General features: G+C 50.8%; 1 protein-coding gene across 2 annotated transcripts; it reads left to right on the forward strand.

Moving 5' to 3' along the window:
- The first annotated feature begins 756 nt into the window (after window positions 1-756).
- On the forward strand, window positions 757-14905 carry PAX6 (paired box 6). Of its 2 annotated transcripts, XM_075094920.1 has the most exons (10): window positions 757-815; window positions 1318-1448; window positions 2494-2709; window positions 3267-3432; window positions 7814-7972; window positions 8800-8882; window positions 9166-9316; window positions 9439-9554; window positions 11592-11742; window positions 12308-14905. In XM_075094920.1, the coding sequence occupies exons 4-10, from the start codon at window positions 3318-3320 to the stop codon at window positions 12391-12393; spliced, it is 861 nt and encodes a 286-aa protein (XP_074951021.1). In that variant the 5' UTR covers window positions 757-815; window positions 1318-1448; window positions 2494-2709; window positions 3267-3317; the 3' UTR covers window positions 12394-14905. The 2 variants fall into 2 exon arrangements, with proteins under 2 accessions (XP_074951021.1, XP_074951022.1); XM_075094921.1 differs by lacking the exons at window positions 757-815; window positions 1318-1448 and having other exon boundaries at window positions 2626-2709; window positions 9457-9554; window positions 12308-12548.
- The last annotated feature ends 588 nt before the right edge of the window (window positions 14906-15493 follow it).

The raw sequence follows: 15493 nt of genomic DNA on the forward strand, positions 1-15493 counted from the left end.
CCTTTTAAGTGAAACTTTGATTTTGCTTTCCCCGCTGCCATTTTTTATGTCGGCGAGCCCCCCCCTCCAGGCCCCCCCGCCCCCCCGAAATGGGCTCCCCGCACGCATTGGCGGGGCCGGGGGGGCCCGGGGGGGTCCGGGACTGCGCCCCCCGGCCGCCCCCCGGCGCCCGGAGCCGTGCCGCCCCCCGGGGCGCAGGCGGGGAGGGACGCGGAGCTCCTCTCCCCGCGCTGGGAAGCGCAAGGCGCAGCGCCGGGTGCGCTGCCGGGCCGGGGCGGCAAATTCCCCAGCCCCGGTGTCACTTTGAATCCATTGCGCGGGGAGCGCGCCCCCTCGGTTGTGTCCGCGCAGAGCCCCCCGGCTACCTCAAACCGCAGCCTCCCTCCGAGGGAGAGCGAGTAGAGTTCAATCTAGTCTGAGTGATATCCAAATGCGGACAGAAAGGGTCGTTTTATCATGCTACTATTTGTCGTGACGATGCAATTTTCAAAAGCAGAGTACTGTCATAAAGTGACACGCCTGCCACAAGTGCTCCAACTGATCTTTTCAATTAGCCTTCCATGCATGATCCGGGGCGACTTCCGCCTATTTCCAGAAATTAAGCTCAAACTTGACGTGCAGCTAGTTTTATTTTAAAGACAAATGTCAGAGAGGCTCATCATATTTTCCCCCTCTTCTATATTTGGAGCTTATTTATTGCTAAGAAGCCTGGGCTCTTGGAGTCAATTTATCAGGAGGCTCCAAAGAGAGGAGAGCGGAGCGCGCGTAGAGCAGAGCTTCTCCAGGGAGACTTCCTCCAAAGCCTGGAGCTTCAGGTTGGGCATTGCCGAGGCAGCCTCTCGCCTTGCTTTTGGCGAAGCGAGCTGCGGCTGTGCGGATGCAGGCAGGCTTGGTTGGCGATGGGGTTTGGGGTATTTTTTTTTTTGGTGAGGAGGAAAAGGAGGAAAACAAACAAACAAAAAAAAAAAAAGGGGCAAAGCGAGGAAGCGACCCAAGGCGATCCAGCCCGGAATATTCTGGGCTTTTGGGCTGGGTTTGGGGGCTCGCCGCTGCCGCGCGTTTTGCAGGCGGGGAGTGCTGGCGTGGGCGCCTTCGGAGCCGCGGGGGCTCCCGGGGAGCGGCGGGCGAGGACGGCGCCGGGGCAGGGGCCGGGCGCGGTGGCCCCTGAGCGGGCGGAGCGGAGCGGGGCGGCGGCGCTGCGCGGTGCTGCGCGGCGGGGCGCGGACAGGAGCGGCGCGCCGGCCGGCTCCGCGGGGTCTGCGCGCGTGGGGCGGGCGGGAGCGGAGGGTGCTATGGTGGGCGCTGTGCTTCCCGCAGGTCACAGCGGCGTGAACCAGCTCGGCGGGGTGTTCGTCAACGGGAGGCCGCTGCCCGACTCCACGCGGCAGAAGATCGTGGAACTCGCCCACAGCGGCGCCCGGCCCTGCGACATCTCCCGGATCCTGCAGGTGAAGGCGGCGGCGCCCCCCGTCCTCCCACCGCTCCGCTCCGCTCCGCTCCAGAGCCGCTTTGTCCACCGCTGGCCGCCCGGGCGCTAATTGCCGACCCCCCCACACCCACCCACCCACCCACCGCCACCGCCACCGCCACCGCCACCACCCGCCTTCCAGCCTAATAAAACGATCCATCTGCTTATCTCGATTGTTGCTGCAAATAGACCTTTCTACGCGTATATATATCTCTCTACTTTATAAAAGCTTTTACATTTTTTTTTTGTTCCCTTTATTTCCGTCCGGTGATAACCCGCACCCCCGTTACAGTTAGTTCGCTGTAATAAACTGAATTATACGGCTCGGCATAATTTCAGTTTCTTCTCCTTCCTCCTTCCCCCCCTCCCCCATTTACTTATGATTTTGTGAGATTTGTATGCATTTGGCGTGGCTTACTGCTTTTTTTATTTTTACCTTTTTTTTCTTCTTCCAAAAAAAGCGAGGAAAAAAAAAAGATTAAAAAGGAACCCAAAAAACCACCCAAAACAACAAACAAACCCCCTCAAAGCCACGCTGTTTTAGCCCGGATTCTGTCTTTACGGACACTAACGCGATCTGGCGCAGCTCAGGGGTACATTGTAAATGTAGGTCTTGATAACCCCTCGCTCGCCCTGTCCCCCGCACGTTCTCTGGTTAAGAGCAGTGAGGACGATGGAGACTAGTCTGGCTTAGCTATTGTTCGCATTTAAGGCGTATTTTAACATTAATACTAAAAGAATTACGTTTTGACCAGATTTTTTTCCCAAATGTTTTGAAAGTATCACATTTGTAGACGATAGGGCCACGAATGTTTTTTTTTTTTTTTAAAGAAAAAAAAGACTCTCTAAGTAAGTTCTCATACCATTTAAGGTATATTTTTGTGTTATAGACCCATGCAGATGCAAAAGTCCAAGTGCTGGACAATCAAAACGTAAGCTTGTCATTGTTTAATGCATACTTAAACAATTTTATTTTTGTCTTGAAATTATTAATAATGTGATTTTCTGTCCGCTTCCCTATCCAGGTGTCGAATGGATGTGTGAGTAAAATTTTGGGCAGGTATTACGAAACTGGCTCCATCAGACCCAGGGCAATCGGAGGTAGTAAACCGAGAGTAGCGACTCCAGAAGTTGTAAGCAAAATAGCGCAGTATAAACGAGAGTGCCCCTCCATCTTTGCGTGGGAGATTCGAGACAGATTACTATCAGAGGGGGTCTGTACCAACGATAATATACCCAGTGTAAGTTCATGAAAAAAACCTTCCTGTGTGCTGTGTACAATGCTGGGTAGCCGTAGCGAGCCTCTGCTTTCTTTGTTTTGATATCAGATGAGAGGATAGCAGGTTCACATCATTTGCATGTGGCAGGGTCAGACGCATTTTTTTCATACAGAATCTGACAAATGCCTTTAAGGAGGGGAAAAAAAAATAAATAAAAATATGCGGGTCACCCCTGCGCCTGGCGCCTCAGGACCGCGAGCATCAGTCGAAGCCATCACTCTGGTTTTGCAGGGTTGGGTTTGGGGCTTTTTTTTTCTTTTTTTTTTTTTTTCTCTCTTTTTTTTTTTTCTTTCCCACCCGCCCCGTGGTTTGTTTGTTTGTTTGCACCACCACCACCGGCAGTGAGCGAGTCGGGGACACGGCGGCACGGCCGCAGCGCGCAGCCGGCGCTCGGGGAACCCCTGACTTGCGCCTAGGTCGAGCAGCCCGGGGCGCGGAGGGGCGCGGGGGTTGCGCGGGTGGCTCGCGGGGAGCGCGCTACCGCACTACCATTGCCTTTCCTGTCCTTTGCCTTCCAGGTGTCGTCGATAAACAGAGTCCTACGCAACCTGGCTAGCGAAAAGCAACAGATGGGTGCCGACGGGATGTACGACAAGCTAAGGATGCTGAACGGGCAGACGGGGACCTGGGGCACCCGGCCCGGCTGGTACCCCGGCACCTCGGTACCCGGGCAGCCCGCCCAAGGTAAGGCGCAGCCCGGCCGCCGCTCCCGGCCCGGGGCGGCTCGGCCTCGCCCGGCGGAGGTGGCTCCGCCGCGGGTCCCCTCGCCCTCTCCCCGTGCTCAGGGCGGCGGGCGATCTTCTCCGGAGGGCGTCCGAGGGCGTCCGTGCCGCCGCCTCCCCGGGCAGGCGGGTGGCGGGGCCCGGCGGGCTCCGAGTCCCGTCCCCGTCCCGGCGGGGGAGCCCCAGCGGCCGCCGGCCGAGCCGCGGTACCGGCAGCCGGGCGGGATCGGCGCCGATCCTTAACCTCGCCCGCCAGCCCGGTAATTGGGGCTCCCGCTCGCTGCCATGGGGTCTCGCAAGGCGGGGGATCGGTAGCTGTCTCCGTAGGGCTGATTATAGCTCCTCCTCACGGACCCGAAACAACTTTGTAAATATAGGAAACTGTTTATCCTGAAGATTAATAGGTATTTGTTGTAGGAATGACAAGGGGATAATATGAAGGATAATGGGATGTTACGTTACATACTTAAGATGGTTAATGGCTTCTTTTTGAATGCGGGCTCTGTTGAGGCTCGGCTCTCTCCCTGGCTGTGGTCACTCCTTTAGAAGAGGTGTATGTGTACAACAACCTGCTTTTTGTTTTCACCCCGCAAGGAAAAAAAAAATCGGTAACAGTGTGCGGAATATCTGGTACAAAGGATGTTTCTGTCACACGCAAGAATTTGTTATGGGAACAATTCTGTCGCTATGTAATTGCTCATTAGAGATCGTTTTGTTTCTCATTAAGGCGACATGAATAAGCGTCTAGTTGAAGGAGACAGCTGTAGAAATGTTCCACAGGAGACCTCTGGACACGATATGGCACCGCTTGCCAATTAGACATGTCAGTTTTAAGAGAAGAAAACAATCTATGAAGGACACTAGAAAGATAGAGCGGAGCCCTGGCTTCCTCCCACCCCCACTTTGGCCTTCCCCCCCCCCCAATTTTCCGTGTGCCCGATGTCCCCCCGGGAGCGGGGCCGGACCCCGCCGGCTGGCCCCTACCTGCGGCCGTCCGCCCCGCTGCCAGCGCCCCGGCCCGGCCCGCCGCTCCCCGGGGCTCCCCGGCCCTCCTCGGCCCGCAGCCGAGAGCCGAACCGCGGCGGCGGAGGGGAGCGCAGGTTCCGCCCGTGCAGGTCCAAAGGGCCCGGCCGACCTCCGGCCCGCCGGGTTGTTTTGTTTTGGTTTTGGTTTGGTGTTTTTTTATTTTTTTATTTTGAAAAAGCGTTCAATGGGGGCACTGAGGGCGCCCCCCGCCTGCCCTCCTGCCGCAGAGCGGTGTCCCCGGGCCAGCCCTGCGCGGTGTGCGCGGGTGCGGAGCGGCGCGGTGCGGGCACACCTGGGGCCCAGGCGGCCCTTGGCTGCCCCAGCACGGGGTGCGTGGGGTCGGTGGGGCTGCTGGGGGCTTGCGGTGACCCGCCCCGTGGCGCGGAGAGCAGCGCAGAGTCCGCGGAGGAGCGCGGGTCCCGGGCGGGAGCGTGCGGGGCGGAGGGAGCCTGGGAGCCCTCTCCCAAATTGCAAGCGGTGCGGAGCGGGGCCGGGCCGGGCCGCCCCGGGCCGGGGGTGCGTGTGTGCGTGGGCAGGAGAGGCGAGGGGGAGGCAGGCAGGCGCTTAGAACATCCGCATGGCAAAATTAAAATTAATAAAATGGATTTCCTCTGGAATATTCATGCTCCCTCTGATGTTTTTCCCTTGCAGGGGTATGTTACTGGATTTTAAGAGTCCATTACTCAAAAAGCATAAGGCGAGGTTAGGTCTCAGAGGGGTACAAATATGGTCTCAATCTGATAAACGCCATGCAGCAGTGAATAAAATAATGGATACATGAGGGCTGACAGAACAAAAAGAGACATCTCTATCCGGGAGAAATTCTCCAGTGATTTAGTGGTTTTAGGGATCACCGAGACACTGTTTCTTATCTTTCTCCCCCCTCCCCCCCCCTCATAAGACTAAAGCCTTCTATAGGATTTAGACACTTTCTCTTTCAACAGATGCTACAATGTTTTGATCCCATCTCTATAGCTGAGAGGTGCCGCAATTGGTTTGCTATCTTTTTTTGCTTGTTTTCCGCCTCACTGATTAAGACACTAAGAAACTAAGGAATGATTTTATTTCCCAGCGTCTTTTTTTTTTTTCCTTTTTCTTTTTTTTTTTTTTTCTTCCAGGAAACAAATCCTATACCCAGCGTCAGATGGTCTGGCTATAGGATAATAGGGACGGACATTCACTCGCTTTCTTACGGATTAGGTCTGGAAGGTGGAACAGCCCTATTGAGATCGCTTTTTTAGGGGCTTTTTAAAAAAAAAAAAAATAAGAGGGGGGGCTTCTAAAAAGAAGGTATCCTAATTGTCTGGCGCGGGGGTTTAAATAATCTTAAGGGGTTTAACCTAGGTGAAACCTGTAGCTGGGTGTAAAGCTCCCGGTTCGGGGGGAGGCGGGGAGCGCGCCGAGACGCGGTTGCGAAAAACGCGGCTTCCAAAGTTTAAAACCCAGGAGGGGTTGGCTGGGGTGGGGTGGGTGGTCGAGGCGGGCGCCCGGTCCGGGCTGGCCCCGGGCAGGGCAGGGCAGGGCGGGCGCGGCCCGGCGGTGCCCCCGCTCCCCGGCGGAGGCCGGGCGGGCTGCCGAGCCCCGACGGGGCGGGCGGCCATCCCCGCCGCCTCGGGGCGGCTCCTGCCCCTCGCCCCCCGACCGCGGGGTGCCGCGCGGTGCGGTGCCGGTGCCGGTGCCCGGCCCCGCCGGCCCCGCGGACAGTGATGGATGAGGGCGGTGGCGGAGGTGAGCGGCGGCCCCCGCAGCGGGCGGGCGCGGCCCCCGGCGCTGCCACCAGCGCTTGGCCGGGCGCTGCCCCGCCGCGGCGGCTCTCCCCGGGCCCGGCGGCTTTGTGTGCCCTGAAAGGCAGCCCCCCCCCGCCCCCCCGGCTATTCACCCGCCGCCGGCCGCCTCAATGGGGCTGCGGCCGCCCATATGGTGACCACGGCCGCTGAATCCCTGTGTTTAAATGGGGGAGAAAGTTCGGGTTTTAAAACATTTCAAAGTGGTTGAAAGGGTCCCACCAGATCCTGTCACAATTCCCCCCGAGCTTTGAAGGCCGGGGCTATTGTTCCCCGATTATAAATGATATTACTTTAAAGTTGATTTCCCACAATATTTAAAGGATGTAGCGGGAGTGTCGCTATTTATTTTTGGCGTAACTTTTCAAGGGAATTAGCATAAGTAGCCCATGCGTCCCTCGTCCCATCTCCCCCTTTATGCGACATCAAAACGCTTCAAAAAATATGCTTTGAAAGGAAAGGGAGAGCTAATTTAGGGACACCGCCTTCCCTGCCTCGACAGAAGAGTCCGCTTCGGTTGCCCACGGCGGCCTGGGGTGTCTCTGCGCCCCACAACGCCGGCCAGGCCCGGGGCGCATCCTTGCGACTGCCCGAAAGGAGAGCACAATGAAACTTTCCCCTGTTTAATGACAGAAATTACATTAAAAGTGGTGGAAGTGCCCTAATTACAAATGTACCGCTTAAATGATATGCCAAATGTTCAGCTGCAGAATAGTGTATTTAGCTAGTTGGTGAACTCGCTACTATTTCTTTTAAAATTACATGTTAAAATTTTAAAAGAAATCTTACTTTTCTCTGGTGCAACACATTACAAAGAATGGACAGTCCTTTTATCTAAATATAAAATTCCATTTTCAGCAATTATAGCCTGTTCTTGGTGATGATATAATTACAGCTGTGCTCAGTAATAGGTGTCAAGGCAATGCACACTCATACAATAGTTGAATAAAACTGCAGAACAATGCAGGCACTTCTAAATTCACAACCTTTAAAATGAAATTGACTGTGCAGAATTCAAATAAAAACTGGATAAATATTTTTTAAAAAAGATTACAAGCTTGGTTTGGTTTCTTAATAGCATTTTCTGCAAACCTATCAACATCTAATTGATTAGATAGGAATTACTGATTATAGATAATCTGAAATACTGAACATCACTATTTTAAATATAGCAATAGGTAAATAAATGCAGCAGACGGAGAAGACTGCCATGGCACTTCAGCAGCGATTCATGGAAAGAATCGCTTTCAGAGGAAAGTATTTGCATGTGGGTTTTATTCCAGAGGAAAAACAAAATGAAATTAAGACCGGGCGATTGTAATTCCTCATCTCCAATGTTTATGATAATGCTGGAAACTGAAATGTTTCTGTGTTACCCATGTCATTAGCGCAACGTTTCTGTGATACTGGAGACGTTTGTAAGGGAGGGTGTCAGCAAACATGGCCGAACCTGTTCCCCATCGCGTTATTTCTCTGATAGGGATCTTAAAACAAGGGTACCTGCACTTCACTTTCTGACTCTCCGTTCCGCAGATGGCTGTCCGCAACAGGAGGGAGGAGGGGAAAACACTAACTCCATCAGCTCTAATGGAGAAGATTCAGACGAGGCCCAAATGAGACTCCAGCTGAAAAGAAAGCTGCAGAGAAATAGGACATCCTTTACCCAAGAGCAAATCGAGGCCCTTGAGAAAGGTGAGTGACATTTTCCTACAGCTGAAGTAGAAGAGAAAAGCAAGATGTGCCCTGGCTATATTAAGAGCTGAACAGAAACATGGCGTTCACATGCCTCATATATATACGTATATATTCTAAGTCTGTGGCTCTCTCCATGCTCTTTTATTCACTGAGCTCCAAATAGTCATCGATGGCTGTGGTATGCACTGATAGGCTGTTAAGAGGTTTTCAAAGGGAATGTACTCAGGGCACAGATCATACTGAAACACCGGTGTTGCACCCCGGGCTCCTCTCGCGGGGGATAAATCTCCTCCTGCCGACTGTGCTGTGTCCCAGGCCGGGCCACATTGCCGTACGCTGGGAAGGCGAGGGCAGGCAGCTGGGGCTGGCAGCAGCTCTCTGTTCCTGCCCCCATGCTTATTCCCATCCGCAGCGCTGCTGCCGCCCGGGGCTGGGAGCAGGTGCCCTTTTCCCTGACCGGCCTGGGCGCACCTCGCCTCTGACCTGCTGCGGATATTATTTTCCGCTGTTATTTAGCGACGTGCCATTTCGCTTCTTGGTGACAGGGTCAGAGCTGCCTTGGGGACCCCCTCAGCCGAGGCAGAAGCCCTCACTGCTTCTTGAAAGATGCAGCACTGCACCCAAGCCTCCCTATATCCCCTTAGCAATATCCCCCAGCAGGCAAGGCATCCTTCTTCCTAACACACACACACAAAGCTCAGCTTTGCCTCTACAATGATGTTTCTTAAGAGCATTCAGAGCATAGGCAGTGCAGGAACGACTCTGACTTTACAGTTGGCCACATTAACTCTTTGCAACTAACACAATAATATTTCCTTCTGCAGAATTTGAGAGGACCCACTATCCTGATGTGTTTGCAAGAGAGAGACTAGCTGCTAAAATAGACCTGCCTGAAGCAAGGATACAGGTACTGAGTTGCTGTGTGATTACAACTATTATTATTTTTACTACTACTATTCTAATATTGTTATTCCTGGCTTCTCAAAGCACAGGGCAGCCCCTATTTATGAGTGGGTATTTGTCCATGTCCTCCTCCATGAAAATAACAGCAGCTGGGGTTTGCTTTCACATGTTGCTTTGCTATGCTGCAAGCCAGCTTTCTGTCAGCATGTCCTTGAGTTACAAGGGGGAGGCCCCGCACCTCTAGTCCTTGTAAGGTCACTCATGTCCCTCAAACGCTGTATTTGCAGGTGTGGTTTTCTAACAGAAGGGCCAAGTGGAGAAGGGAAGAGAAGCTGAGGAACCAGCGAAGACAAGCCAGCAACACTCCCAGCCACATTCCCATCAGTAGTAGTTTCAGCACAAGCGTTTACCAGCCGATCCCACAACCGACCACCCCCGGTAATGCCACTGACCTGTTCACGTTCATCCGTCCTCTTGGGAAAATGAGACTCTGAGGCTGTATTGCTGACTGTAATTGTGGTTAAACTAATGTGTTCATCTATCTGTCTATTCTATTATAGTTTCCTCTTTCACATCAGGTTCCATGTTGGGCAGAACGGACACGGCGCTCACAAACACGTACAGCGCGCTGCCGCCCATGCCTAGCTTCACCATGGCCAACAACCTGCCTATGCAAGTAAGTCCAGCGCCGACACCATGGCATGATGCTCCCTTGGGACTTGGCAGTCCCTGGGGTGTGCAGTGGCTCTTCCTCCCCAAGACGGGGAGTTATGGACCCAAACCATGCTGCAGGGAAACTGGCACCAAAGGCTTCCCTGGCCTCTGCAAAGATGCCCTGTTTTGGGAGAATCCCAAAGGAAAGGGTACTGCAAGTCTCAGCGCTTTGAAAAGCCCTTTTCCCAAATTTTAAAAGAAAGGTCCTCAAAATTACAAACCTGGGACGAAAAACCCTTTTTTGGGGGAAAAAAACCCCAAAACAAACCCAACCCCCCATGGTTAACCTATGGAACTCACTGGTGCAGTATTGTGGAAATTGCTGTCCGAGTACACTGCTGGGGGCATCTGACCCTCTCGGCGTAGGTAATGTGGTAGCAGCACATCACATTAGGAACACCTGAGAGAGGGAAGGATGTGATTAGCATCAGTGGTTATGCCAGCTAAGCCAGAATTGCAAGAGCTGTCAATCCTCATGCCTGAAAGCATTAGCTGATCACCAGCTGGGTTAGGAAGAAATCTGTTCCTTTGGGGTTTGTTTCTATAGACCTTTCAGATGCAAAATTCCTCCTTTTTTAATGGTGGGGTTGGCCTAGGAAGGTGCTGGCCAATTACGGGAGTTTTACAGCTTTGTCTGAGGCACACAGCATTGACCATTGCTGGAGACAGGCGAGCAGATTAGAAAGCCTGACTCCTTCGCTGCGGCAATTACTATGTTACTAATTGCTGAACCAAAATTAACCAAATAAAGTTAGAGTCTCACAAGTCTGCAGAAAGAAATGACGTTGGTTAGGTCGCTATTCTGTGACGTTGGAGGCTGGCGGTGCCGTTCCCGGCAGCGGGCTGACAGCAGATGACTAAAGATCAAAAGGCTGATACGGGAGAGGGGACCCTTGGGGAAGCGGGAGGACCCTGGTTCACTGCTGGGCACCTGGGCAGGGACCTAGCATGTGTGAGCTGCTCTGGAAAGCCCTGCCTACGTGGCCACCACGACGTGATGGCCACACGATGACAGAGCCAGAGATTTGGCAGCCGAACAGTCGGCATCTACCTGCGGACTTGGGGCGAGTTGCTGGTTCTCCCGGAACACAGCGTGTGTGCTTAGCGAGCAAGGCTGTCAGTATTTTTGGAGATGGTGTGTGTTGGGAGCATGTGGATGGAGGAAATATGTGCAGACATGTTGAGTCTTGTCCGCTTGGAGCGGGAATTATTCATCCTGCTTCCTGCTCCCCCGCTGCCTCCCTGTGTCAGGGCTACACTGGTCTCCACTCACGTGGCACTCTAGAGCGGGAGATGCCCCTGCTTGGTCCCTCCCCAGCACTGTGCCATCCCTCACCCCCTGCCCCCAGCTTCCCCCCGCCCCCCCCGCCCCCAGCAGATGGAGTTTTAAGGATTGGTGTTTAGGTAAATGGAGATGTCTGGTCTCCTGGGATGCTGCTGGCATGGATTTGGGGTGACTGCAGCTCTTCAGAGCCTCGGTCACTCCAAACACATATATCATCTCTGCATATGTGCAACATGCTCGCAGATGCAGGACCAGCCTGTGTGCCTCAGTGGAGTAATTTTTAGCTACGCTGCTAATAGTTTTTAGTTACCCCACCAAATGCAAGGTAAGATGCCAGTCCTGCTCGGTCTCTCTGTGGCTGCAAATGGCAGGAGACATCTTTCTTCTACATTAGCACAAACAAGGGGTTTGGTTCCTTGGCTTAGGTATGTAGTGCCTTCGTTAGCATCTAGATGTAGGGATCTGCTCACCAAGCATGTCTGAAAAGGTACCGGTGCCTGTCTACATTGTTTCTGTAGACCAAAAACCTCGGGGAAGAGGCTGCTTGGTTGAGCTCCTGAAGAGGGATTTACTCCGGGGTCCCTGAATTTGAAACTGAAGCTCATTTTTCCTCATGCACGCTGCTCCTGAGGGCTGGCACATCCATCCAGAAGAAAGTAATGTGGTGTTTACCTTGGCTGATACTTAATGCTGTTTTGTCCTTTGCTCCCATAGCCCCCGGTACCCAGCCAGACCTCCTCCTACTCTTGCATGCTGCCCACCAGTCCATCGGTGAATGGACGGAGCTATGATACATACACCCCTCCTCACATGCAGACACACATGAACAGCCAGCCGATGGGCACCTCTGGCACCACTTCCACAGGTGAGTGGCCCCGTCCTTCCCCCACCTCTCTGCCAGCATGGCTTCCTTGCTCCGGCCATCCGGTTTCTCGCATGTATTTGCTGGGAGAAGTCTCTCCTCATCACTGGGGAGAGGGTTCTCTGTTGGGTTTAGTAGCTGCCAAACTGGGCAGAAGACAAAGATGTATAACCTTTTGGGCTAGAGCAGAAAATGTGCTTTTTAAGCTGCTGCCAAAGGGGTAGAGGAAGGCAAAATAGGGTAAAAAAGGGTCAGCATAAGCAGGACCAAGCCAGACACATTTAAAAAGAATATAAATGTTCAGTGTGTTTTGGGCTGAATTCCCAATTGATACAAATGAGCCGAGGCTCTGGCATATATCTCAAAGCATGACAGTTTATTTATAACAACAAATCAGTGAGATGCGCATAGGTTTTTAAAATATAGCCCCTCACACCTGGTTCTGCAGGCTGGTAGATGGCAAGGTTTAATACTTACCGTAATAAAAGCACAAATCTATGAAACTGTAAAGCAAAAGTTGTGCTGTGTATAGAAATGCTAAAATATCCATTTCCCCCTCAATTTTCAGGTCTCATTTCCCCTGGAGTGTCAGTTCCGGTGCAAGTTCCTGGCAGTGAACCTGATATGTCTCAATACTGGCCAAGATTACAGTAAAACATGTGTTAATTCCGTAAATGACTATATGGACAACAGTTGGATGTTCAGCAGTATTTTATAAAGGAAGAATGGCTCTCAGAGTACTTCTGTACTGCAACTGTGCCCTACGCTGTAACACATGGAAAAGACTTTCACATGGACCTTTGTACACTGAAGGCATTATATCAGTTGGAACAAATCTTCATTTTGGTATCCAAACTTTTATTCATTTTGGTGTATTATTTGTAAATGGGCATTTGTATGTTATAATGAAAAAAAAAAAAAGAACAATGTAGACTGGATGGATGTTTGATCTGTGTTGGTCATGAAGTTGTTTAAAAAAAAGAAAAGGAAAAAAAAAAAAGAAGCCATGATCAACAAGCTTTGCCACGAATTTAAGAGTTTTATCAAGATATATCGAATACTTCTACCAATCTGTTCATAGATTATGGATTGATGTTCCAAGTTTGTATCATTCCATTGCATATAATTAAACCTGGAACAATACGCACTAGATTTATGTAAGAAAAATATCTGTTGGTATTTCCAAAGGTTGTTAACGGCTGAAGCTATGTGCAAACAGGGGTTAAGAGAGAACTTCGACGGAGAAAGGAGTTTGATAGATAAAAGGTAGATTGTGTCTTCGATATAATCCAATTTGTTTTATGTCGAAATGTAAGTATTTGTCTTCCCTAGAAATCTCCCAGAATGATTTCTATAATAAAGTTAATTTCATTTATATTTGACAAGAATATTCTATAGATGTTTTATACACATTTTCATGCATCATACGTTTCTTTTTGGTCGGCAAGAGTTAATTGTTCTTAGATATAGTTGTACTACTGTTCACAGTCCAATCATTTTTGTGCATCTAGAATTCATTCCTAATCAATTAAAAGTGCTTGCAAGAGTTTTAAACTTAAGTGTTTTGAAGTTGTTCACAACTACATATCAAAATTAACCATTGTTGATTGTAAAAACCATGCCAAAGCCTTTGTATTTCCTTTATTATACTATTTTCTTTTTAACCTTATAGTGTGGTGTTGCAAATTTTGTTACTGTGTTAGGTTAATCTCATTAAGTTTTATTTTGAATTTATTTTCAGTTTGCAATAAGGAGGGATTCTTAAGAAACGTTTTTACAGACTTTCAGCACTTCCACCAGCCTGTAATTTGGGCTAACAAAAAGAAGATAGGTTCACGTATTGAATTGCAGCTGAGAGCAGGAGGAGGTTGTTTATTTAGCTTGGGTTTCTGGGGATGTTCTAAATGAACTCCAGAATCCAGCAGAATTTCCAGCGGGGAGTTTGCATCATGCCAGTCAGGGGTGGAGACGCGATGCACGCCTGTGTCTATCTGTTTTAATTATACATAAAGTACGTATAGACGCATAGACGCACAAATATGCATGCCTGACTTCTAAAAATTGTTTTTGTTAGGATGCTTAAAAAGAAAAAAAAAAAAAACCCCAAACCCAGCTGTGTTTTTAACAGGCTCTTTGGGAGAGTGAATACCATCCCTTTATATTGCCACACAGCACAATCTTAGTGTAATTTTCCATTGAACTTGTAACCTGGTTAATACCTCAATGCGCTTTGTGTGAGGGTTGTTAGTGTGGGCGTGGGTGGAGAGCTGCATGTCAAGGAATAATGAGAGAAGACAAATCAACAGGCAACAACAATGCGAGCTGGGACTGGCTAGTGAAAGCTAAAGGCCTTTAGTCACTGGCAGGGAAATCTAAACATTCCCATATCTGTGAAGCTGGCTCATTGTGGTGCAGTTGTTACTTGCGATGCTGTGCTGAAAAAGGGATCTCATGATTAAAAAGCCAATGCGCGGGGAGTTTTGAGTCAAAGCACAGGCATCACAAGCAGCCTTTGTAAAGCACAGATACTATCTAGGCTGGTTATGTTTTCCTTTCGGCGTATCTGTCACTGCAGATAACACGTCACTGTAAACTTGGAGTAGCAGAGTTGTGGTGCTGAGGTAGTCGCGACACTGCAGACGAGATTAAATGCACGTAAACTCCGAATCCTTTAGGGACAAAGAGCAGCTTCGCTCAAAGCATGAGATGATAGTTAATAAAATCAAGAGCCCAAAGCAAGCAAAAATGTGCAAAAACATTAGATTAAAAACTTTCTTTTTAATTGATACTGGTCAGTTGCAAGTATATTTGTTATATCAGCATTAAGCAGTTTTAATTACCTGCAAGCCATCCATTGGCAAATATTAATGAAACACGGATTTTATTTTTAATTATACATGTATTTTTATCGGACATGCACATGCACATTATATATTTATGAGACATGGATAGATTGCATTAAACATGACAATAGGCAGGTCCCTTCTCGCAGAGCTAATCGATTCTGGGAACAATTAATTACAGGTACAAACCCAGCATTTATATAGCCCCTTAGCGTGTTTATACCTACTAATGTAGTTTGTTATCTAAATGCCAACTTCTGCGCACCCAGGAACGGAAATGAGCTTCCCATCCCTTCCTCCCCCAAGAGCTTTTGTGCTGTGGCTGCTGCTTCTGCAGGTGCCGATACGTGGGCAGGGGCAGCTCCCCGTAGATGTTCCCTGCCCTTCCTGGGTTTTGCCGGCCTTGCAGCTCCACCGCCTGCGGTCCAGCTGCTGGTGGCCTCCATCGAGCCATCACCAGCCCTCTACGCCCCTTCTGAAGCCTTCTTCAGGGCAGGCTGCGCTGCAGGGCTGCAGCCTTTCACAGCCCTGCACCTCTGTAGTCGCAACAATGCTATAAAGCTGTTGCATGCACGGATGAACCTTGAGCTTATTTTGGTGACAGGCTAGCTAGCCGCAGTGGAGAGGAGACATTTCTGGCTCACTGGCTTGTTATTGTGCCCTATGGAAGGCAGTCGGTGGGGAAAAGTCCCTGGCTGGCTGCACATTGGGAAGAAGTTAGGGCATTTGGTCCCCAGAGCGTTGCTTGCCTTGAAGAGCTGCTGCCATGCGTGCTGGGGGCTCTGCGGGTTACAGGCAGCCTTGGACTGCACGTCGCATCCACAGCCCTGTCAAGAGCCTTTTCCCCAGGGTGGGTCAGGGCGCGGGGCTGAGCGCGCAGGGGCTCCCACGCCTGAGCACCGGTGCCAGCC

The sequence above is a fragment of the Phalacrocorax aristotelis genome, chromosome 5, assembly GCF_949628215.1.
Source record: "Phalacrocorax aristotelis chromosome 5, bGulAri2.1, whole genome shotgun sequence".
Lineage (NCBI taxonomy): Eukaryota > Metazoa > Chordata > Aves > Suliformes > Phalacrocoracidae > Phalacrocorax > Phalacrocorax aristotelis.

Bases quoted from the DNA above. Each gene is read 5' to 3' on its own strand.
- PAX6 (XM_075094920.1), top strand. From the start codon at position 3,318: ATGGGTGCCGACGGGATGTACGACAAGCTAAGGATGCTGAACGGGCAG. The intron at 3,433-7,813 runs GTAAGGCGCAGC...TCCGTTCCGCAG, and splicing joins ACCCGGGCAGCCCGCCCAAG to ATGGCTGTCCGCAACAGGAG. The intron at 9,555-11,591 runs GTAAGTCCAGCG...TTGCTCCCATAG, and splicing joins CCAACAACCTGCCTATGCAA to CCCCCGGTACCCAGCCAGAC.